Below are 17919 nucleotides of genomic sequence, written 5' to 3'. Positions count from 1 at the left end.
GCGTGAGTGAGCTTGTGCTGTTTTGAACTACTAAACATGAGGTAATCTGTTACAGTGCCCCTAGGAAACAACTAGAAGGTGAAGAAGGAGGGTGGGGTCAGGCTACATTTTCAAGGGGGCTGCTCTGGATAGAAATGTCTCCAAACAGCGAGCTCTGCGTTCTGAGGACACTCGAGCTGTTCCTGCAGAGACATGTCCCTCTGCGCCTCCTCGGGAGCACGCTCTTCTGTTACTCAGTGATGACCATGTGCCCAATTTCCTTGTCACAAATGACATCCACAGGCTTGGTAGGCCCTTTGGTTTGTACTTCAACCAGATTTAGGAAATTAGGTGCACAAAAGTGAAAAGGGAGGGGAAAGAGAAGTGGGAGTGGAGAGGAGGCCAGGGGAGGCGAGAGGAGAGAAAACATGACCAAAGTGCTTGTTAGGTTCCTCCTGGGCGCAACCGGGCCGTCCGGTCCTCAGGGCTGCCTGCAGCCTCTGCCCCCGACTGTCTCCAACCCCGGAGGCACAGACAATGCTGTGCAATTAGAAGCCATTCAGGGCCTCCCAGACCAAAGTCCAGCCCCGTGGAACATCGTTCCCTGACTCGAGAAATGTCTTCCTGCAGCGGCGTGGCCACCCGGCCCGGAACACGCCTGGAACGTGGGCAGGGCAGCCCGGGAGCAGGGAGCCCGGCCACCGGGAGCAAAGGACAACGCTGGGGTCTGCTGTGACAGAAGGGGGCTGCGCATCCTCACCTTGCGAGGCTTGAGGCTCCACACTCCCTCTCTGCTGTTCTTGTCCACCTCCCGCCTCCCTTCCTGTCGCTCTGGCCACTGGCCGCAGGCTCGGGTGCTGGGAGTCTCCCTGCGGACTTGCTACATTTATTGTATTTATTTATTTTTCAGTCTTTCATACCATTTTATTTTCTCTCTTCAACCATAATAATATGATATCCAAATTTTGTCCCGATTGGAGGGTCGGTAAACACAGGCTTATCCAGCCCACTTACAGGCCAAGGCAAATGCTGCTTCTTGAAATGGTCCCACCAGGGAACCTCTGCTCATCCAACCCAAGTCGCCCCTTTGCCCGGCTTTATCTTCACTATACTGTGTGGCCACTTCATTGAATCTCATTCCATTTATTTTAAAATGCAAACACATCCCTTGTCTTTCTCTCCTACATCTCAAGTCCTAAATGATGCCCCCGCCCCCATGTGGGCCACCCCTGGTGCCAGGTGTGCCAGCAGAGGTACTCCAGCCCCCTCACGCTGCCACCACAGACGGCAGGGCCCTCCTCCAACGCCACAGTCACACTTTCCTTGCAGCTTCTGTCACCAATTTTTTTAAGATTTTATTTATTTATCCATGAGAGACACAGAGAGAGAGAGAGAGAGAGAGGCAGAGACACAGGCAGAGGGAGAAGCAGGCTCCATGCAGGGAGCCCGATGTGGGACTCGATCCTGGGACTCCAGGATCACACCCTGGGCTGAAGGCGGCCCTAAACCGCTGAGCGGTTTTTTGTTTTGTTTTGTTTTGTTTTTTAATATTTTTGAAATATCCCTGGACCTCTTCAGCTGTAGCTTTTATTTATTTATTCATTTCTTTAGGATTTTATTTATCTGATACAGGGAGAGAGCACAAGCAGGGGGAGCAGCAGAGGGAGAAGGAGAAGCAGGCTCCCCCCTGGGCAGGGAGCCCGACGCAGGACTCGATCCCAGGACCCTGAGATCACGACCCCAGACAAAGGCAGACACTTGACCCACTGAGCCACGCAGGTGCCCCTGCTGTACCACTTTTAAATCAAGTGATTGCCAAGGCTCCTTCTAAACGGAGGTGATGTGGCCCAGCCCTATGGATAGCAGTAGCCCTTTACCTCATTTTCCACAGCATCTACGGGATTTGTAAGCTTCTGCTGTGTCTCCGTATTCCTTTTGAGGGAGTTTTAGGGGAGTGGAGGGGAGAGGAGGAGTATTTCCCTTATCAGGATAGTGATCTGTACTGATTCAAAGCACTGATCTCTTGTGATAGGCGGGGAAGGACAGCCAAAACCAGGTCCCGACGCTCTTCCACCAGAGGTAAAGTCCTAGGAGAGTTGATCTCTCGTGGGTGTGGGAAAGGTGCACTGGGGTGAAGCAATTTCCCTGCGGGTGCTAGCTGCCGAGGCCGCGTGGAGCTGGGCCTGTATTTCCAGCCGCTGCACAGCAAGCCCAGGAGAAAACAAAGAGCAGCTCATTCTGGGCTTCTAAGAGGCCCCATTCTTCAAGGACTCCCAAAGGTCAAAATTTCCTCTGACTTGAGCCATGGTCTATGAAAAGAGAACCACTTTCTTGACTGCGGAGTCCAGGGCCCCAAGGAAAGACAGAAAGAAAGCAAACAAGTTTCTTTTGCTATTTGTCCATCCGGAGCTTGACCTCAGCTATTTGCTGCCTCCTTCCCTTCTCTTTTCCCGGGACCCGCTGAGACCCAGCGTTTGGGCCCCAGCCCTGCCTGGCTGCCCCTCAGCTGCCTCTGCACATGTCATCCTGTGGCCTAACCGTTCCCACTGTAGGAGCGTGGTAGGCGCTTGCAAACGTAAGCCGGAGGGGAGCAAGCAGCACGGCTGCACGGGCTACACCGCAGGCTAACCTGTCAGCTCCTAGGGCCCCAGCGGGACTGTGCCTTCTTCGGGGACCTTGCTTCCAGGAAAACCTCTGACAGAAGGAACAAGTAAAGAGTAAACAAATCTGGGTGCTGAAATATTATACTGTCATTTTCTTCTTTCCTGGAGTGCCTGAAATATCTCAAAATTGAGGGGCAGGGAGGTGGGGGAGACAAGTTTGTACACTCACTAGGAGAGTCACTGAAAGCCTTTGTATCAACAGGTTTCCGAATATTATCACGCTTTCCTGAATACTGTGCATTAAGGAAATAAAGTCTGGTCCCGGGTTAGATAATATTGCTGAAAAAACTAAATCAGCTGCAACTAATATTATTTTGAAGGCAGGTTCCTTCTTTTAAACACATAATTTAGTCAAGTATCATACATTTCAAATCTAGTAATAGTTTGGTAAATTGTAAGTGATCACTTCACAAATATAACCTTATTTATAGTTCTATATTAATTTATTCTGGGGAACACATTTTAATATTTCAAAGATTTAATATTTTATTCAGAATTTTTTCAAGTACCATTATGAGCTCAAGGCTGCATTTCTAATCCACAATTAGTGATAAAAAACAGTTTGCAACTTACTTACCACTTACAAGTTAAAGGTTTAAGGAGTGGGTAACCTCAAAGTTATCTACAGATTTAACACAATCCCTATCAATTAAATACAGGCAAGGTTTTTGCAAAACTGTACAAGCTGATCCTAAAATTTCTGTGTAAATACAAGGGATGTGGAATAACCAAAACAACCTTGAAAAAGGAGAAAGTTGGAGGACTCATACTTCCTAGTTTAAAAACTTGCTTAAAAAACTACAGCAATCAGGGCAATGTGATATTGGCAAAAGGTAAAACAGATCAAAGAAAGAGAGCTGAGTCCAGAATCAAACCCGCACATTTGTGGTCAACTGATTATATTAACAAAGGTGCCGAGAAAACCGATTGCACAAAGAATAGTCTTTTCAATAAGTTGTACTGAGACAACTGATTTAGTTTAATAGCAACATACAGAAAGTAAAGTTGAATCTTTTCCTTATAAGATATGCAAAAATTAACAACAAATGGAACATAGAGCTAAAGGTAAGAACTAAAACTCTAAAACTCTTAGAAGAACATATAAGAGTAGATCTTTGTAACCCTGAGTTTGGCAAAGACCAATGTTGGTAGGAATGTGGAACTTCATACATTGTTTATAGGAATATAAAATGGAAAACAAAAGAGGAATATAAAATGGGATAGCCACTTTGGAGAAGTTTTGGTGGGTCCTCAAAATGCTAAACATAGAGTTACCATAGGACCCACCAATCTCAGGCCTAGATATATTCCCAAGAGATTAAACAAACAAAACTATCTACATGAAAACTTGTACATGAATGCTTAAAGAGGCATTACTCATACCAGCCAAAAATGTGGAATGGATAAACAGAATGTAGTACATCCATCCAATGGAGTATCAGTCAGTCATGAAAAAGAAGGAAGCACTGATTCAAGTTACAATGTGGATGAACATTGAGAATATGATGCTAAGTGAAAGAAGCCAGTCACAAAAACACACAGATTGTATGATTCTCTTTATATGAAATGTCCAGATGAAGCAAATCTAGAGGCAGAATGCAGCCAAGGGCTGGGAGACATGGGATGAAATAGAGAATGACTGTTAATGGGTTTAAAATTAATTGTGGCAACAGTTGCCCAATCTTAATATACTAGCGTCCACTGAACTGTACACTTTAAATGAGTAAATTATATGGTCTGTGAATTATAACTCAATAAAGTTGGGTTTTTAAAAAAGATTTTATTTATTTATTTGAGAGAGAGAGTGAGATAGCATAAGTAGCAAGGAGCAGGAGAAGCAGGATCCCCACTGAGCAGGCAGTCTGATGTGAGTCCCAGGACCCTGGGATCCCAGGACCCTGGGATCATGACCTGAGCATCATGACCTGGGCAGAGGATTAAGCAATTGAGTCACCCAGGTGCCCCTCAATTAAGCTGTCTTTAAAAAAGAGAGGTAATACTCTACATGATGATAATCCATGCAGAAACAAATGCAGACAAAGGTGTTTATCAGTTAATTTTATTTCCAACCACTAAAACTCCAGGATGGGATTTCCAAAAAAGATGAAAGCATGGCTCAGCTGCTTCCAAAGTGAACCAGAGAATGAAAATAAGAAGCTTATGAAACTGGAACTTTGAGCAAGTCTAGAATGGGTGAGGGAGTGGACAGGAAAAGAGTTCCCTTATCAAGGAACAGGTAAATAGAGAATTTCACATCACACATCACAGCTACCTTCACTGGGCTCTTTCCAGAAACACAGGGAGGGACTATCTCAAGTACCAAGAAATAATGAATATACAGTTGACCCTTGAACAACATAAGTTTGAACTATACAAGTCCACAGATTTTTTTAAAGTACAGGACTGTAAATGCATTTTCTGTTATGAGTTTCTAATTACATTTTCTTTTCTTTAGCTGACTTTATTGTAAGATTACATTACATGTAACATATACAATATTGTTCATTGCCTGTTTATGTTCTCAGTAAGGCCTCCAGTCAACAGTAGATACAGTAGGTATTTTAGTAGTGAAGTTTTGGAGGAGTCTAAAGTTATACCTGGATTTTCAACTGGTGGGGGAGTCCCCCCAAGCCCCCATGTTGCTCAAGGTCCACTGTATTTTAAAAGCCACAGAAGGGCAAGCATTGTCTCTACAGTTTTAGATTTCTTAACAGGAAATTCATTTTGGGGGCACCCCGGGTGGCTCAGTGGTTTAGCGCTGCCTTCAGCCCAGGGCCTGATCCTGGAGACCTGGGATCGAGTCCCACGTCAGGCTCCCTGCATGGAGCCTGCTTCTCCCTCTGCCTGTGTCTCTGCCTCTCTCTCTCTCTCTCTCTCTCTCTGTCTCTTGTGAATTAACAAATAAAATCTTAAAAAAAAATTTCATTTATTTAAAAAAAAAAAGGAAATTCATTTTGGATAAAACGTAAAGTGAGTAAAAGTAAACTCAATGGAAAAAGACTGAGCTAGATGTCTGAAAAGAAATTCCAGGCTGGATGAATGGAGCCTCCAAAGCACACAGAGCAAGAGAACCCAATAGAAGCCTATGGCAGAAAATTACGGCCACCAATTACTTGTTCACCTTTCCATGAATCCATGCCCTGTTTATGCCAATGTAGTTTTCTCACTTCCTCTAAAGGCCATGTCTCTCTATCCTTTGACTTTGGGCTGAGCCATGTGACTTGCCTTGGCAAAAGGAATGTAGGTCATGTGTCATATGCTCATTCTAACCCTAGTGTTAAGGGGCCTTGCATCTGTGCCTTGCTCCTCGTGCTTCTGCATTGCCCAAGGAGTGCTTCCTCAGATAGCTGCTGCCTCTCTAACCCCAGAATGAACAAGCAAGCAGTGTCCCCCTTGTGTCCTCACAGCTTGAAGTAGAGCCACCTCAGCTAGAAAGCTCCATAATATTTTTGTAACATTTCTATAAGTACAAGAGTACGCACGCCACTGGGTGTGGAGCCCAACTCGAGGCTTGAACTAACAACTCAGAGATCAAGACTTGAGCGGATTTCAAGAGTCAAACATTTAATGGACTGAGCCTCCCAGGCGCCCCAGCACAAGAGTACTTTTAAATAGAAAGATATAAAAAAAGAATTAACAGGCACAGCCAGGTGTCAACTTTCAGGATTAATAATAGTATTCTAAATTCTAAATAAAGTGTTGTTTATTTAAGATCATATTTAGAATTCTACAATAGCTCAATCTTTTATTAGATAATACTGACTTACTCAGTCCTATACAATGTTCAATTTGTTCTTAGCATTTCTTTCATTTTCGGTGTTCTATCAAATTTTTAAAAATACCCCCCAAAAAAACAGTAGTAATAAATTATATAATTCCCTACACAAATCTTTGAATTATGTCATTTTTACTATTAAGTTCAAAGCTCCATAATTTCTAGTAAGTATTGGGAAGGGAGGTCTATTTTTTTAGCCTATATATATGTTCTTCAATTTCACTTTAAAAAAGTATATAATAATGAGCTTGATTTCAGACGTCAGGCTATTCAACTTCAGATGTATTAGTAGAGTAAGGGGAGAGCTTTTTTATTTTAACCAAAGAACCATTAATTCACCTTTGCAGATTTTGTGACTGTGGTACATTTGAAACCCAAATTTTTTTTTTAAGATTTTATTTATTTATTTATGAGAGACACAGACAGAGAGGCAGAGACACAGGCAGAGGAAGAAGCAGGCTCCATGCAGGGAGCCCAACGCGGAACTCAATCCTGGGACCCCATGATCACACCCTGGGCAGTTTAAGGTGGCGCTAAACTGCTGAGCCACCTAGGGATCCCCTGAAACCCAAATTTTACAAATACAACCATTATGATGAGGCACTAGGGCAGAGAGGCAGCCATAATACTGACTTCAACCCAAGTGAAACCAGATAATAAGATGATGCTAAAATCTGTTAATGTTAGATTCTTAGAATAAGCATCAAAATCTTCTAAGATACTAACATTTTAATGGAATTATCCTAAGGATTGCAACTGTGTTTTAAAACAAAACCAGAATGACTTAGAAGCACACATCTAGAAGATGGAGGTTATAATTCCTATTGATGAGACTTTTTTTGAGGGAGAGAAAAAGAGAGGGGGGAGAGGCAGAGGGAGAGGGAGAGAGAGAGAAAGAACCCCAAGAAGGCTCCATGCTCAGTGTAAGTCCATCGCAGGACTCAATTTCACAATCCTGAAATGATCTGAACCAAAATCAAGAATCGGCCACTTAGCCGACAAAGCCACCCAGGCGCCTCAAGACATTTTTAATAATAACATGGATATTCTAGTCCCCAGTTTATTTGGGAAAACAAAGAAGAGAGTCAAAAGGAAACCCAGAGGGAAAGAAGGATGTGTTGACACATTATGACAGAAGTCTCATCTTCCCGTGACAATTCTGACCAGTGGGAGATAGGAAGACAAAACTGGACAGACAAGTTCCTTTCTCTCCCCTGGAACCACTTCAAGCTCCTGTGTAAAACCTTCCAGAGACATCTGCTGACCTACTGCTGAGTTCCATTCACAGCTCTGTACAAAGCAGAACCAGCACAACTCATTGCAAGAGGACAGGATAAAAAACCCCAAAAGCCCACAGTGACGCTACAACACAGGTACTCCAATGGCACTCTTGCCCACTCCACACCCCTCTTGGCAGCAAAAAAAAACGAATGCATAAATTTTGCAAATGTTAAGCTTCTAACAAATTGGATTCAACAATCAATTGGTTGATTGAAGTGGTTAAATTTTAAAACATTTTTAACAGAGGCAGTCCAAGGATTACAATTTGCCATTGAAAAGATCATAAGATGTCCGTCATACGTGCTTGAATGAAAAGCATAATTAAGACAGCATATCAAGAATGAATACTCTCTCCCACAAAGAGAGATCCTTTTACATTTCCAGTGCTCACACAGAAGGAAGAGTAATTTTTCAAGAGTATGAATTTGTGCCACGAATGTGGTCCAGAATTAATATTGTGTATACGAGGCAGCACTTGGCTTGATAGTTCCACAAATAAACAAATACTGAGTAATTAACACACACACTGCATATTATCCCCTTTGAGGCCACGGAAATCTATGTCTTTATATTATCAAATCATAAATCCAAAGAGAGTTTGTTTAAAATTACAAAGAAAAAGGAGAACACTAGCCGATTTCTACAAGGATAAAGAGGGATAAAAAAGTACACTGGACTCCAACAATTAATGAGACAGAACAAATAGCAAAAGGCACACGCAGCAGCATAGAATTTATTTTTAGCTCCAACATTAGGCAACGTCATTACAAGAACGATCAAATCCGCAACAAACTCCCAAAATGACTGAGAAATTGCCATCACTGGAGAGATGAGAGATTGCACAGAGGGACACCAGACAAGCACGGCCTGAGGATAGCTAAACCAGGCCTTCATGGGTTGGAGGGATCCATGACTGCAGAGGCTGTCAGACATTTTTCACATGCTCTCCACCCACCTATATTCTAAAAAGCATCCATCTGAAGTTATCATCCAAAATTCAGTCCCTCTTCCCTGAAGTACTGTGGAATTGGACCTTGCACATAGAATACTAATAATTATAATAATAGATAATATTAACAACACATATAACACTGATACAATAACACAATAATATATAATAAATATAATATGCATAATAAAATAACATATGCAATACTATGCTTTTAAAATTACAGACATAAAAAAATAAAAAATAAAATAAAATAAATAAAATAAAATAAAATAAAATAAAATAAAATAAAATAAAATAAAATAAAATTACAGACATAGCAATATAGTCACAGATGTCCATTACCTCTAATAGCCAAATTTTAGGAAAAGCAATTAGAATAATTAGAAACATGGTCATATGAAAAATTTTCTATTGCTATTTTGCTTTGAGGTGGTCAGGGAGCAAGCTACAGACTACAGTAGTCACTTTAGAGTACCAAATTTCATCAAGAGCAGTCAATTCCTTGAATATTATATCAGAATAGGTAGGGAGATGTCAAATATTCTGTTTAGATCATACAGAAATCTCTCCTCAGGAACACTGTTATTACCCAGTGAAAACATCTGGTTATAAAGAACTGTGAGCCCTCTGATGTGAAGTTACAACACACACAGTGAGAAGAATGGTCATCTAATGTCAATAGTGGAAATCAGACATATTGTGGGGATCATTTCATAACGTATAAAAAAATACTAAATCACTACAATGTACACCTGAAACTAATATTGCATGTCAATTGTCCTTCAATTTAAAAAGCAGTGGAAATATCTGGGTGGTGGGATTTTGGATAATTTTACTGTCAGCTGCATGGCTTTTGTGTGATTTTTCTAGCTGAACAAAACTACAATGCAAAGCTCAGAACCCAGACTGCTGGATTCAGATTTCAGCTTTATGTCTCATTGGCTGTGTGGTCTTGAGCAAGTTACTTAATCTCTCGGTCCCATAGTGACCTCACTTATAAATAGGGGTAAAAATAGTCCCCACTTGAGAGTGCTGCGAGAGGACTAAGTGTGTTAGTTAGTACATGGAAGGTGCTCAGAACACTCTATGGAACATAAGAAGCCCTCAGGAAATATCCACCAGCAGTAGAAGCAGTAGGTATGCTAATACTATGCCAGCAATTTGTAAAATTGACTTATTATGCTCATTAAAAGTGGCTGCAAAAGCAACTATTTCATGGGCAAAAAGTGAAAATGGGAGCAAGAAAACCTCTCTACTTCTGTATAAATACAACCAAAAAAACCAAACCCCCAAAACCAAAAACCGAGCAGATCTACATCCTACAAATATATGTACATAGTATGTAAGAGGAAGATATGTAAAGAAGAGATCCCTGGGTAGACGTTTTCTCCTAGGATCCATCATCTCATTTCAGAGGTCAGCATTCACAGCTGACTTAGAGTTAAGAGGTGCTCCAGGCAGTACCTTCATGGGTGCAAGTCTATGCTCTCAATTTAGCAGCAAAATAGAAGACATTCTAATGAGGTTAGCATTTGTAGGCCAGAAGACTCATCCTGATTAAGAAGAAAGAAACCTTTAAAACCTTAGTAGCCTGAATCTACAAATGCTGGAGTGGGGATTTATTTAAAATGAAAGTCACAGAAACACACACTTGAATTGCCAGGAGCTGATAATGAAAAGGATGCGTTATCCCGAGCCCTGGATTCTCTTCCTTTGAGAGAGAGATAATCATGAAATTAAATAGTACATTAGAAGGTAGTAAGAGCTGTGGAGAAAAAGGAAGTGAGTGGAGCAGGGACAGAAAAAAGACAAGTGTTGACATTTAAATAGGGTAGGTAGAGAAGGTGGCCACATGAGCCTGGATCAGACAAGGGAAAGCTTAACCTATTTTACTCTATCATCATCAGCTCTGATGAAAGCTCTGAACAGGCTGAAAGCCCCCAGTGAAGACAAGCTATTGGTTATCCCTGTGTGTCACTTATCCTGACCACCCCCTTTCGACTCTGACAACATACACTCTAGTTATTATACGAATACCCTGTTATGGACAGTCTGTGCTGGTATTATTTTACTTTTTAAAATCTAAAAACATAAGCTTCTTAAATAATCTTCCCTATAAATATTTTTGGCAAATAAAAGGAATTAAGAATAAGAGACAAGTCATTGGCTATATCTGGTAACCCAACGTCCATTGTCTCGTTTTCCAGTAAGAAAATCCAGATTTTCCTTGGGTACCTAAACCCATCAGACTGCCAACCAGAGAGGCTCGGGTGGGGCTGATGGCAGCCCCTACCTCTTGGAGTGAAGTCCATTACCTGGCCCTACAAATAGGAGCTACAAATCACCCTTGAATGCTACTACGGGTCAAGTTCAGGAGTGGAACACGTGACCAAAGCAAGCCAGTGAGAACCCACAGGTGTGGAGACTCCGGATGCAAGTCACAGAAAGGAGATACCATCCTTTGTGGGACTGCTCAGGTGCTAGAATGCAGGCCTGGAGTCACTGACGGAGCCATCCTTGGCACCCTCGGGGAAGGGAAGGAGGTGAGTCTGCCTAAAAATGAAGCCAGTCTAGAGAGGGAATAGCAGAGAAACAGGAATAGAGCTGGCTGCCTCTAACAATACATCTGGGGGACTTGAACATGGCCCTATCTCCAGACAGCCACCCATACATTTTTCACACAGTGGAAGAGCACATTTCCTTTTTTGATTAAATCACTGAAGCTGGGTTCCTGTCACTTGCAACCAAGAGTCTTGGCAAATACAAAGAACTCCTCGGGAACTGGGCTCAGTATTTTCCCTAGAAAGCCAACAACCCAACAACTCATACACTTACCCGTTCCTGCCCAGCAGTGTCCCAGATGAGGAACTTATGAAGTTCATTTCCACAAGGCACAGTTTTGGTCATAAAAGATGCCCTGAAAAAGAGAATCAACATCTCCATATTACCAGGCGCCCCTACAATCTTCACAAAGGCTCCCATTTCAACCAAGTGCATCTTGCCTCAGCAAGATTCCAAAGTTCCCTTCTGGAGGCCACTAAGAGGAAAGAAGGGCTTCTGGAGTCCCATCACCCAGAAGAAAATATTCTGCATTTTCTGTCTGTCCAACTGGAGGTATAGGGAAGGGAAAAATAATTTTTTTAAGCCAGAATGCATTCAAAGCACTGTGCTTCCAACAGCACTGTCCTAAGATAGTGTGTTCAATTGTTCTGAGATAATATGCCCCAAATCTCAGGAAAGAAAATAAAACCCAAGATTTTATAGACTTATTCTTACAACAATGAATAATGAAAGGGGCAGCTAGTCTTTGGGCATGTCACATTTTGGGCCTTGAGATGGCACACACAGAAAACTGCCTTCCATATTCACCTATGCTATGCATCCAACACTAGAGCAACTGATAGATACCATATCTCATTCTCATCCTGCTTTTATATATGCAAGGATAAAGCTCGGTGATTTACCAAGTATTTATGTTTTCTCCATTAAAAAAAGGGAAGGATTTGAAACTCTCAGTAGATAATGAAACACTTGATACTTTTCTTTTTTGTATATTTCCTGTTAATAAACTCTCTGTGTTCATGAAAGATGTAAAGATACACTACGTGAAAAGTTTATATCCTTGACTTTTTTTCTGTAAGATAAACTTCCCATTCATTAAAAATTAGTGAGTATCCCCAACAGTGGGACAACCAGACATGATAAGCTTCCTCATGTGATGGAATAAGCACACAGAACACCTGTGCAGCATTCTGGCCAAAACCTGGATTTAATCATGAAGAAACAAATCAGGTGAATTGAAAATGTGGAGCATTCTACAAGACAACTGGCCCAAATGTTTCAAGTAAGACAAAGTCATGAAAAGCAAACAAAACAAAAGGCAAGGAGATTGTTCTAGAATCTAAATTAAGAGAGAAGAAAAAGATAAAATCACCAAAGGCCCCTTAGCTGAATCTGGAATTAAGAGGAAAATAGCTTTAAAAGACATTTAGAGGACAACTGGAGAAATTTAAATTTAGACTATATGTCAGATAATGATCATTGTATCAAAATTAATTTTCTAGAGGATGCCTAGGTGGTTCAGTTAGTTCAGCATTCAACTTTTGGTTTCAGCTCAGGTCATGATCTCAGGGTCGTGGGATCGAGCCCCACATTGGGATCCATGATCAGTGTGGAGTCTGCTTGTTCATCTCCCTCTGCTCCCTTCCACCCTCTCTCTCCTCTCTTTCTCTCACTCTCAAATAAATAAAATCTTTTTTAAAAAATTAATTTTTTAGGTGTGATAAATGGTATCCTCATTATGTTCTTACTCTCAGGAGAGGCACAGTAGAGTTTTTAGGGGTAAGGCTGTCTTCCCTCACTTCCTACAGCCCAGCTAACCCACCCTGTCCACCGCACAGTCCAGTTCTGTGCCACTCAGCACTCATTCTGTTAATGTTTCCTCAACTTCTACTTTTCCCCAAGACTAAGAAGTAAACCACACAAGTCCCAAATAGAAAAGTATATGTCCCTGCAATTCCCACCCGACCCCCACAACATATGCACACAACACCAAAAGTTAACAGTTCCATTTATCAACCTACAACTGCACTAAATGGAAATTCTAAATATTTTTCTAAGTGATATGACCCAATACTATCAAAACCACAACTGTCCCATGATGCTTTATTTCTTTTAAAGTGCTTAAAATATACACAGACTACTGATAAGAGTAAATATATTCCAAAAATAGAAATGTCTTCATTACTTATCCCATTACAAAAGCAATATATGGGGACCTCCCAAAAAAGAAATTCAAAAAATGAAAGCAGAGGAGGAAACAAATCAATCTTCATGTCACTGCTTAGCCACAGTCACTGCTAATACTTTGGTATATGTCTTTCCAAATTATTTTTATATAATGTGTATGCTCATAATTGATCATACTCTACATACATTTTGTTTTCCCTCCACTTGATGTATCATGGTCCTCTTTCCATTTCTATGAATATAGATCAACATCATTATCTAAAGTGACTAAGTATCCTATACCACGTTATGGCTTTATTCACTACACTACCAATAGACATTTTTGTCACCTATTTTCCACTATTATGATTATGATTAAATGAATCTCTTTGTACTTATATCTTTGTGTCCTTGTCAACTATCTCCTTAGACTTAATCTTAGACATGCCACACTGGCTGGGACCAAGTACACACCCATGACAAGATAGAAGATGACCTTCTTCCCAGTCAATCCTGATCTTTCAAATCTTTCGGAGTGTGATAAGGAGGAATGATAAGTCATTCCCATTTTTATTATACTTATAACTTTGAATGCCATTTTAGTGTTTATTGTTCTCTTATATTTTTCTTTAGTAAATACTTAGTTCATGACCCCTGCCCACTTTTTGGTTGGGGTGTTCATTTTTCCTTTTTCTCTTTTTTTTCTTTTTTAATTTATGATAGTCACAGAGAGAGAGAGAGAGAGGCAGAGACACAGGCAGAGGGAGAAGCAGGCTCCATGCACCAGGAGCCCAACGGGGGACTCAATCCCGGGTCTCCAGGATAGCGCCCTGGGCCAATGGGATTGGCAGGCGCTAAACCGCTGCGCCACCCAGGGATCCCCTGTTCATCTTTTCTTATTCACTTCCTGAGTGTTTTATACTAATCTTTTATAACATTATACTTTAAATAATTCTTTTTCTGGTTTAACCTTTGCCTTTTAACTTTGTTTAGAAATTTTTTCCATAAGTACCTTTAGTTTTGCTTTTAGTCTCTTTGATGTAAGCCAGATTTCCATTCATGCTTCAATATATTCTAGGCACTAGGATAAGTATTGTATCAACCCTGCCCTTAAAAAGTCTCAGGCTTAGAAAACTAAGTTCATGCCTTTAAAAATCTTAGAATCAGAGACTTTTAGAGATGGAAGAAACATGAAATATCGAGGCCAACCTCTTCACTCTACAGATTAGGGGGAAAAATCTGAGACTCAAAAGACAGTTTTTCCATAGTCAAAGAGTCTCAGATGTCAGGAACAAAATGCAGAGTCCTGTCCTCACTGCCAGCAGGGCAGAATGAGCATTTAGAAAAGCCCTCAATTTCCTCATCTGAGAAACCATATCTACTTTGAGAAACCTCATCTGAGAAACCAATATCTACTTTGCACGATCTAGAGGGCTGTTGTAGGATCCAATGAGGGAATGACATCTGTGAAATTCCTGCTTGATACACAGCAAGCCCACGAGGAACAGCTTCAGTATGGTTGTAATGCATATCACACACACACACACATACACCCCTCTGTTCCTCATCCTGCCACTAGAAAAATGACTATTAATATTTGAAACGGCGACTGACAATCCTTGTTCTTTTGGTTGTTTGGATTGTTTGTCGTTTTTTTAACAGATTCTTTGCTAGCATTTAATCTTAAGAACGTCAAGCAACTTTTCTTCTCTATAGATGATCTCCCAGAGTGGTAGACGGGGAAGGCTTGGCAATGCTGACCTGACTTTGTTATCTATGGGAACCAAAATCTGGCAGAGAAGTTACACAATCACCTTGTAAATGTTGAAACAGAAAGAGGGAGACACACACACACACACACATGCACACACACACACACATATATGTTCAAGATGTCAACACAATCTGCTTGAATAGCAAAGCCAAGATTTTTCATTGTGAGTCACAGAAGACGATAAAAATCAACTCTTACACTGCTGAAAATGACATTTTGAAGCCTATGGCCTTTTCCCCAGTGGTAGTTTGATCACAGTGGGAAAAACAAGGGTGGACTTGGTTTGAGTCATAAGTTCACTGCTCACTGGCTGGGCGTACCTAAACAAGCCACCTCAAGGCTCTGATTCTTGAGGCCAGCACCGTGACAATGAAAAAGGCCCTCAGCTAGAGGCATGAACTAAAATGCCTACGGGCCCAGGAAGCGGCCCTATAAATGAGCCAAACAGACTAGGTGTAAAAGTAACACTAATAAAAATAATAGTAACAATAAATAGCAGGAGTGCCATGGAAAGAGGATAGCCCACACCACCCACCCTGACATGGAGCGCCTGTGAGTCAGGTCCAACTGACTTCTGTCACGTGGGTATGTGCACCCAGTAAGCCATGTCTGCCGATTTTTTAAAAGAAGCCAGAAATACAAGTTTATTATGCAAAAATCTCCTGATTCTTCATTATTGGCTTAAATATTAAAGCACTGTGCAGGCTAAATAAAACGCATCTATAAGCCAGATTCCCAGCATACCAAACCCACCAGCTATAGGCCAGGCATGGCAGTCCATATATAACACCTTCCAAGAAATGTGTATGTTCCTTCTAGCTTTATTTTTCTGAAGCTCGAGTTTGGAAACATTTTCACAAAATCTCAGAAGAGAGGATAAATTTTGAGTGGGATAAATTTTAATTGGGTAATTGAACTATATCAGGAAAAGGACAACAGATAAGAATCAAAGAGCCCTTCTCAACCTTGACTCCAGAAGAAAAGTAAGGAATGAAATAGACAGAAAGCAGAACAGCACATAATTTAATGCTATAATCATGTAATGTTTATGAAGAAATTTTAAGGTGTGAGAAAATGCTTAAGTTTGAAGTTTGATAGAAAGTAACAACTCAAAATCATATATACAAACATTTTTCAAGACCTAAAATCTGGTGAATATACGGAAAAGTATGCTTCTGGTAAGTATACGGAAAAATAACAATTGTTTGAAAAACAATTGAAATATCCATCAAGAGCCTTAAATATGTCATATTCTTTGAATTATCCATTGTTATGAATTTAACCTAATGAAATAATCAGAGGTACATGCAAATATTTATGCCCCAAGATATACATCATATGTTATTTAAAAAGTGTAAAAAAAAAGTTATAAATACCCTAAATACCTTATATGAAAATACTGCCATTAAAAATCATTGTTTTTTAAAAAAAAGATTTATTTATTTATTTATTTATTTATTTATTTATTTATTTATTTATTTGAGAAAAGAGTGAGAGGGCAGGGGAGGAGCAGAGGGAGAGGGACAAGCAGAGTCCACACTGAATGTGGAGCCCAACTTGGGTGGGGCTCTATCCCATGACCCTGAGATCATGACCTGAGCCAAAATCAAGAGTTGAACACTTAACTGACTGAACCACCCAGATGCCCCAGAAATCACTGCTTTTTTTTATATACTGATGTATGTGCCCAGAAAACTGGGAGAAAAAAATCCTTGCTTTTAAAGACCATTTAGTAACATGGAATTCATAATATAATGTTAAATTACTAAAGATTTTATATATACATAGTAAAAAGACTGGAAGAAAATGCACTAGATGTTTATGGTAGCTATGCCAGGAGGCAGATTATGGGTGGTTTTTATATTTTCTTCACAGGTTTCTTCATTTTCGATTTTTTATGAGTATATAATACTTTTATAAAAAGAAAAAATTATATTTCCATTATGTTTCTAAAGATTATGGGATACAAGAAAATGTTCAAAATGAAGACAGGATTAAAAACTGTATGTATGCTATGATTCCAACTTCTATAAGTTCCGTGGTTTTTTAGAATGAACACGAACTTTTATAATGAGGAAAAATTAGGCTTTAATCTTGACTCTGTCAAGGAAATATACAGACAGCATGTAAAGTGTCCCATTTATTTCTGACTTGTAAGAAATTTATATTCAGGACAGAAAAACAAGGCAGAGGATGGAGAATGGATGCCATGGCATGTCAGGTAGAATTGATGCCATTTTTGTTTTTTGAAATTATGTATTCATGCATCTGCATACCCAGAAAATACTTTTAAGAAGTATGTTAAATATGCACTTTTGGGATCCCTGGATGGCTCAGCGGTTTAGCGCCTGTCTTCGGCCCAGGGCATGATCCTGGAGACCTGAGACTGAGTCCCACATCAGGCTCCCTGCATGGAGCCTGCTTCTCCCTCTGCCTGTGTCTCTGCCTCTCTCTCTCTCTCTGTCTCTCGGTGTCTCTCATGAATAAATAAATTTAAAAAATCAAAAAAAAATAAGCACTTCGGACTTTAAATATTGCTAATATAAATTGGAGAAAATTGGATCAGAGAGCTAGTAAAATACTCTGACTTCAATTTTTATTTTACATTTTTAGGCATGGTCTGAATTTTTCATAATGAGCACTGTAATTCGAGGGATGATTTTTAAATTAATGGACTATTTTTTAGAGAAGTATTAGGTTTACCAAAAAAAATGAGCATAAAGTACAGAGAGTTTCCATATAATTTGTAATTTTTTAAAGCCCCAAA

General features: G+C 40.3%; 1 protein-coding gene across 2 annotated transcripts in view; it reads right to left on the bottom strand.

Moving 5' to 3' along the window:
* The window catches only part of RAB31 (RAB31, member RAS oncogene family), a 128669-nt gene that overhangs the window by 52005 nt on the left and 58745 nt on the right, over positions 1-17919 (bottom strand). For both annotated transcript variants that reach the window (XM_038543867.1, XM_038543866.1), the window contains exon 3: positions 11486-11567. In XM_038543867.1, the coding sequence (XP_038399795.1) occupies positions 11486-11567 (82 nt within the window). The remainder of the gene's footprint in view (positions 1-11485; positions 11568-17919) is intronic.

Source organism: Canis lupus, chromosome 7 (assembly GCF_011100685.1).
Source record: "Canis lupus familiaris isolate Mischka breed German Shepherd chromosome 7, alternate assembly UU_Cfam_GSD_1.0, whole genome shotgun sequence".
NCBI classification, from domain to species: Eukaryota; Metazoa; Chordata; class Mammalia; order Carnivora; family Canidae; genus Canis; species Canis lupus.
Note: the sequence above shows the minus strand (reverse complement) of the source record. Positions and strands in the feature narration are given on the sequence as shown.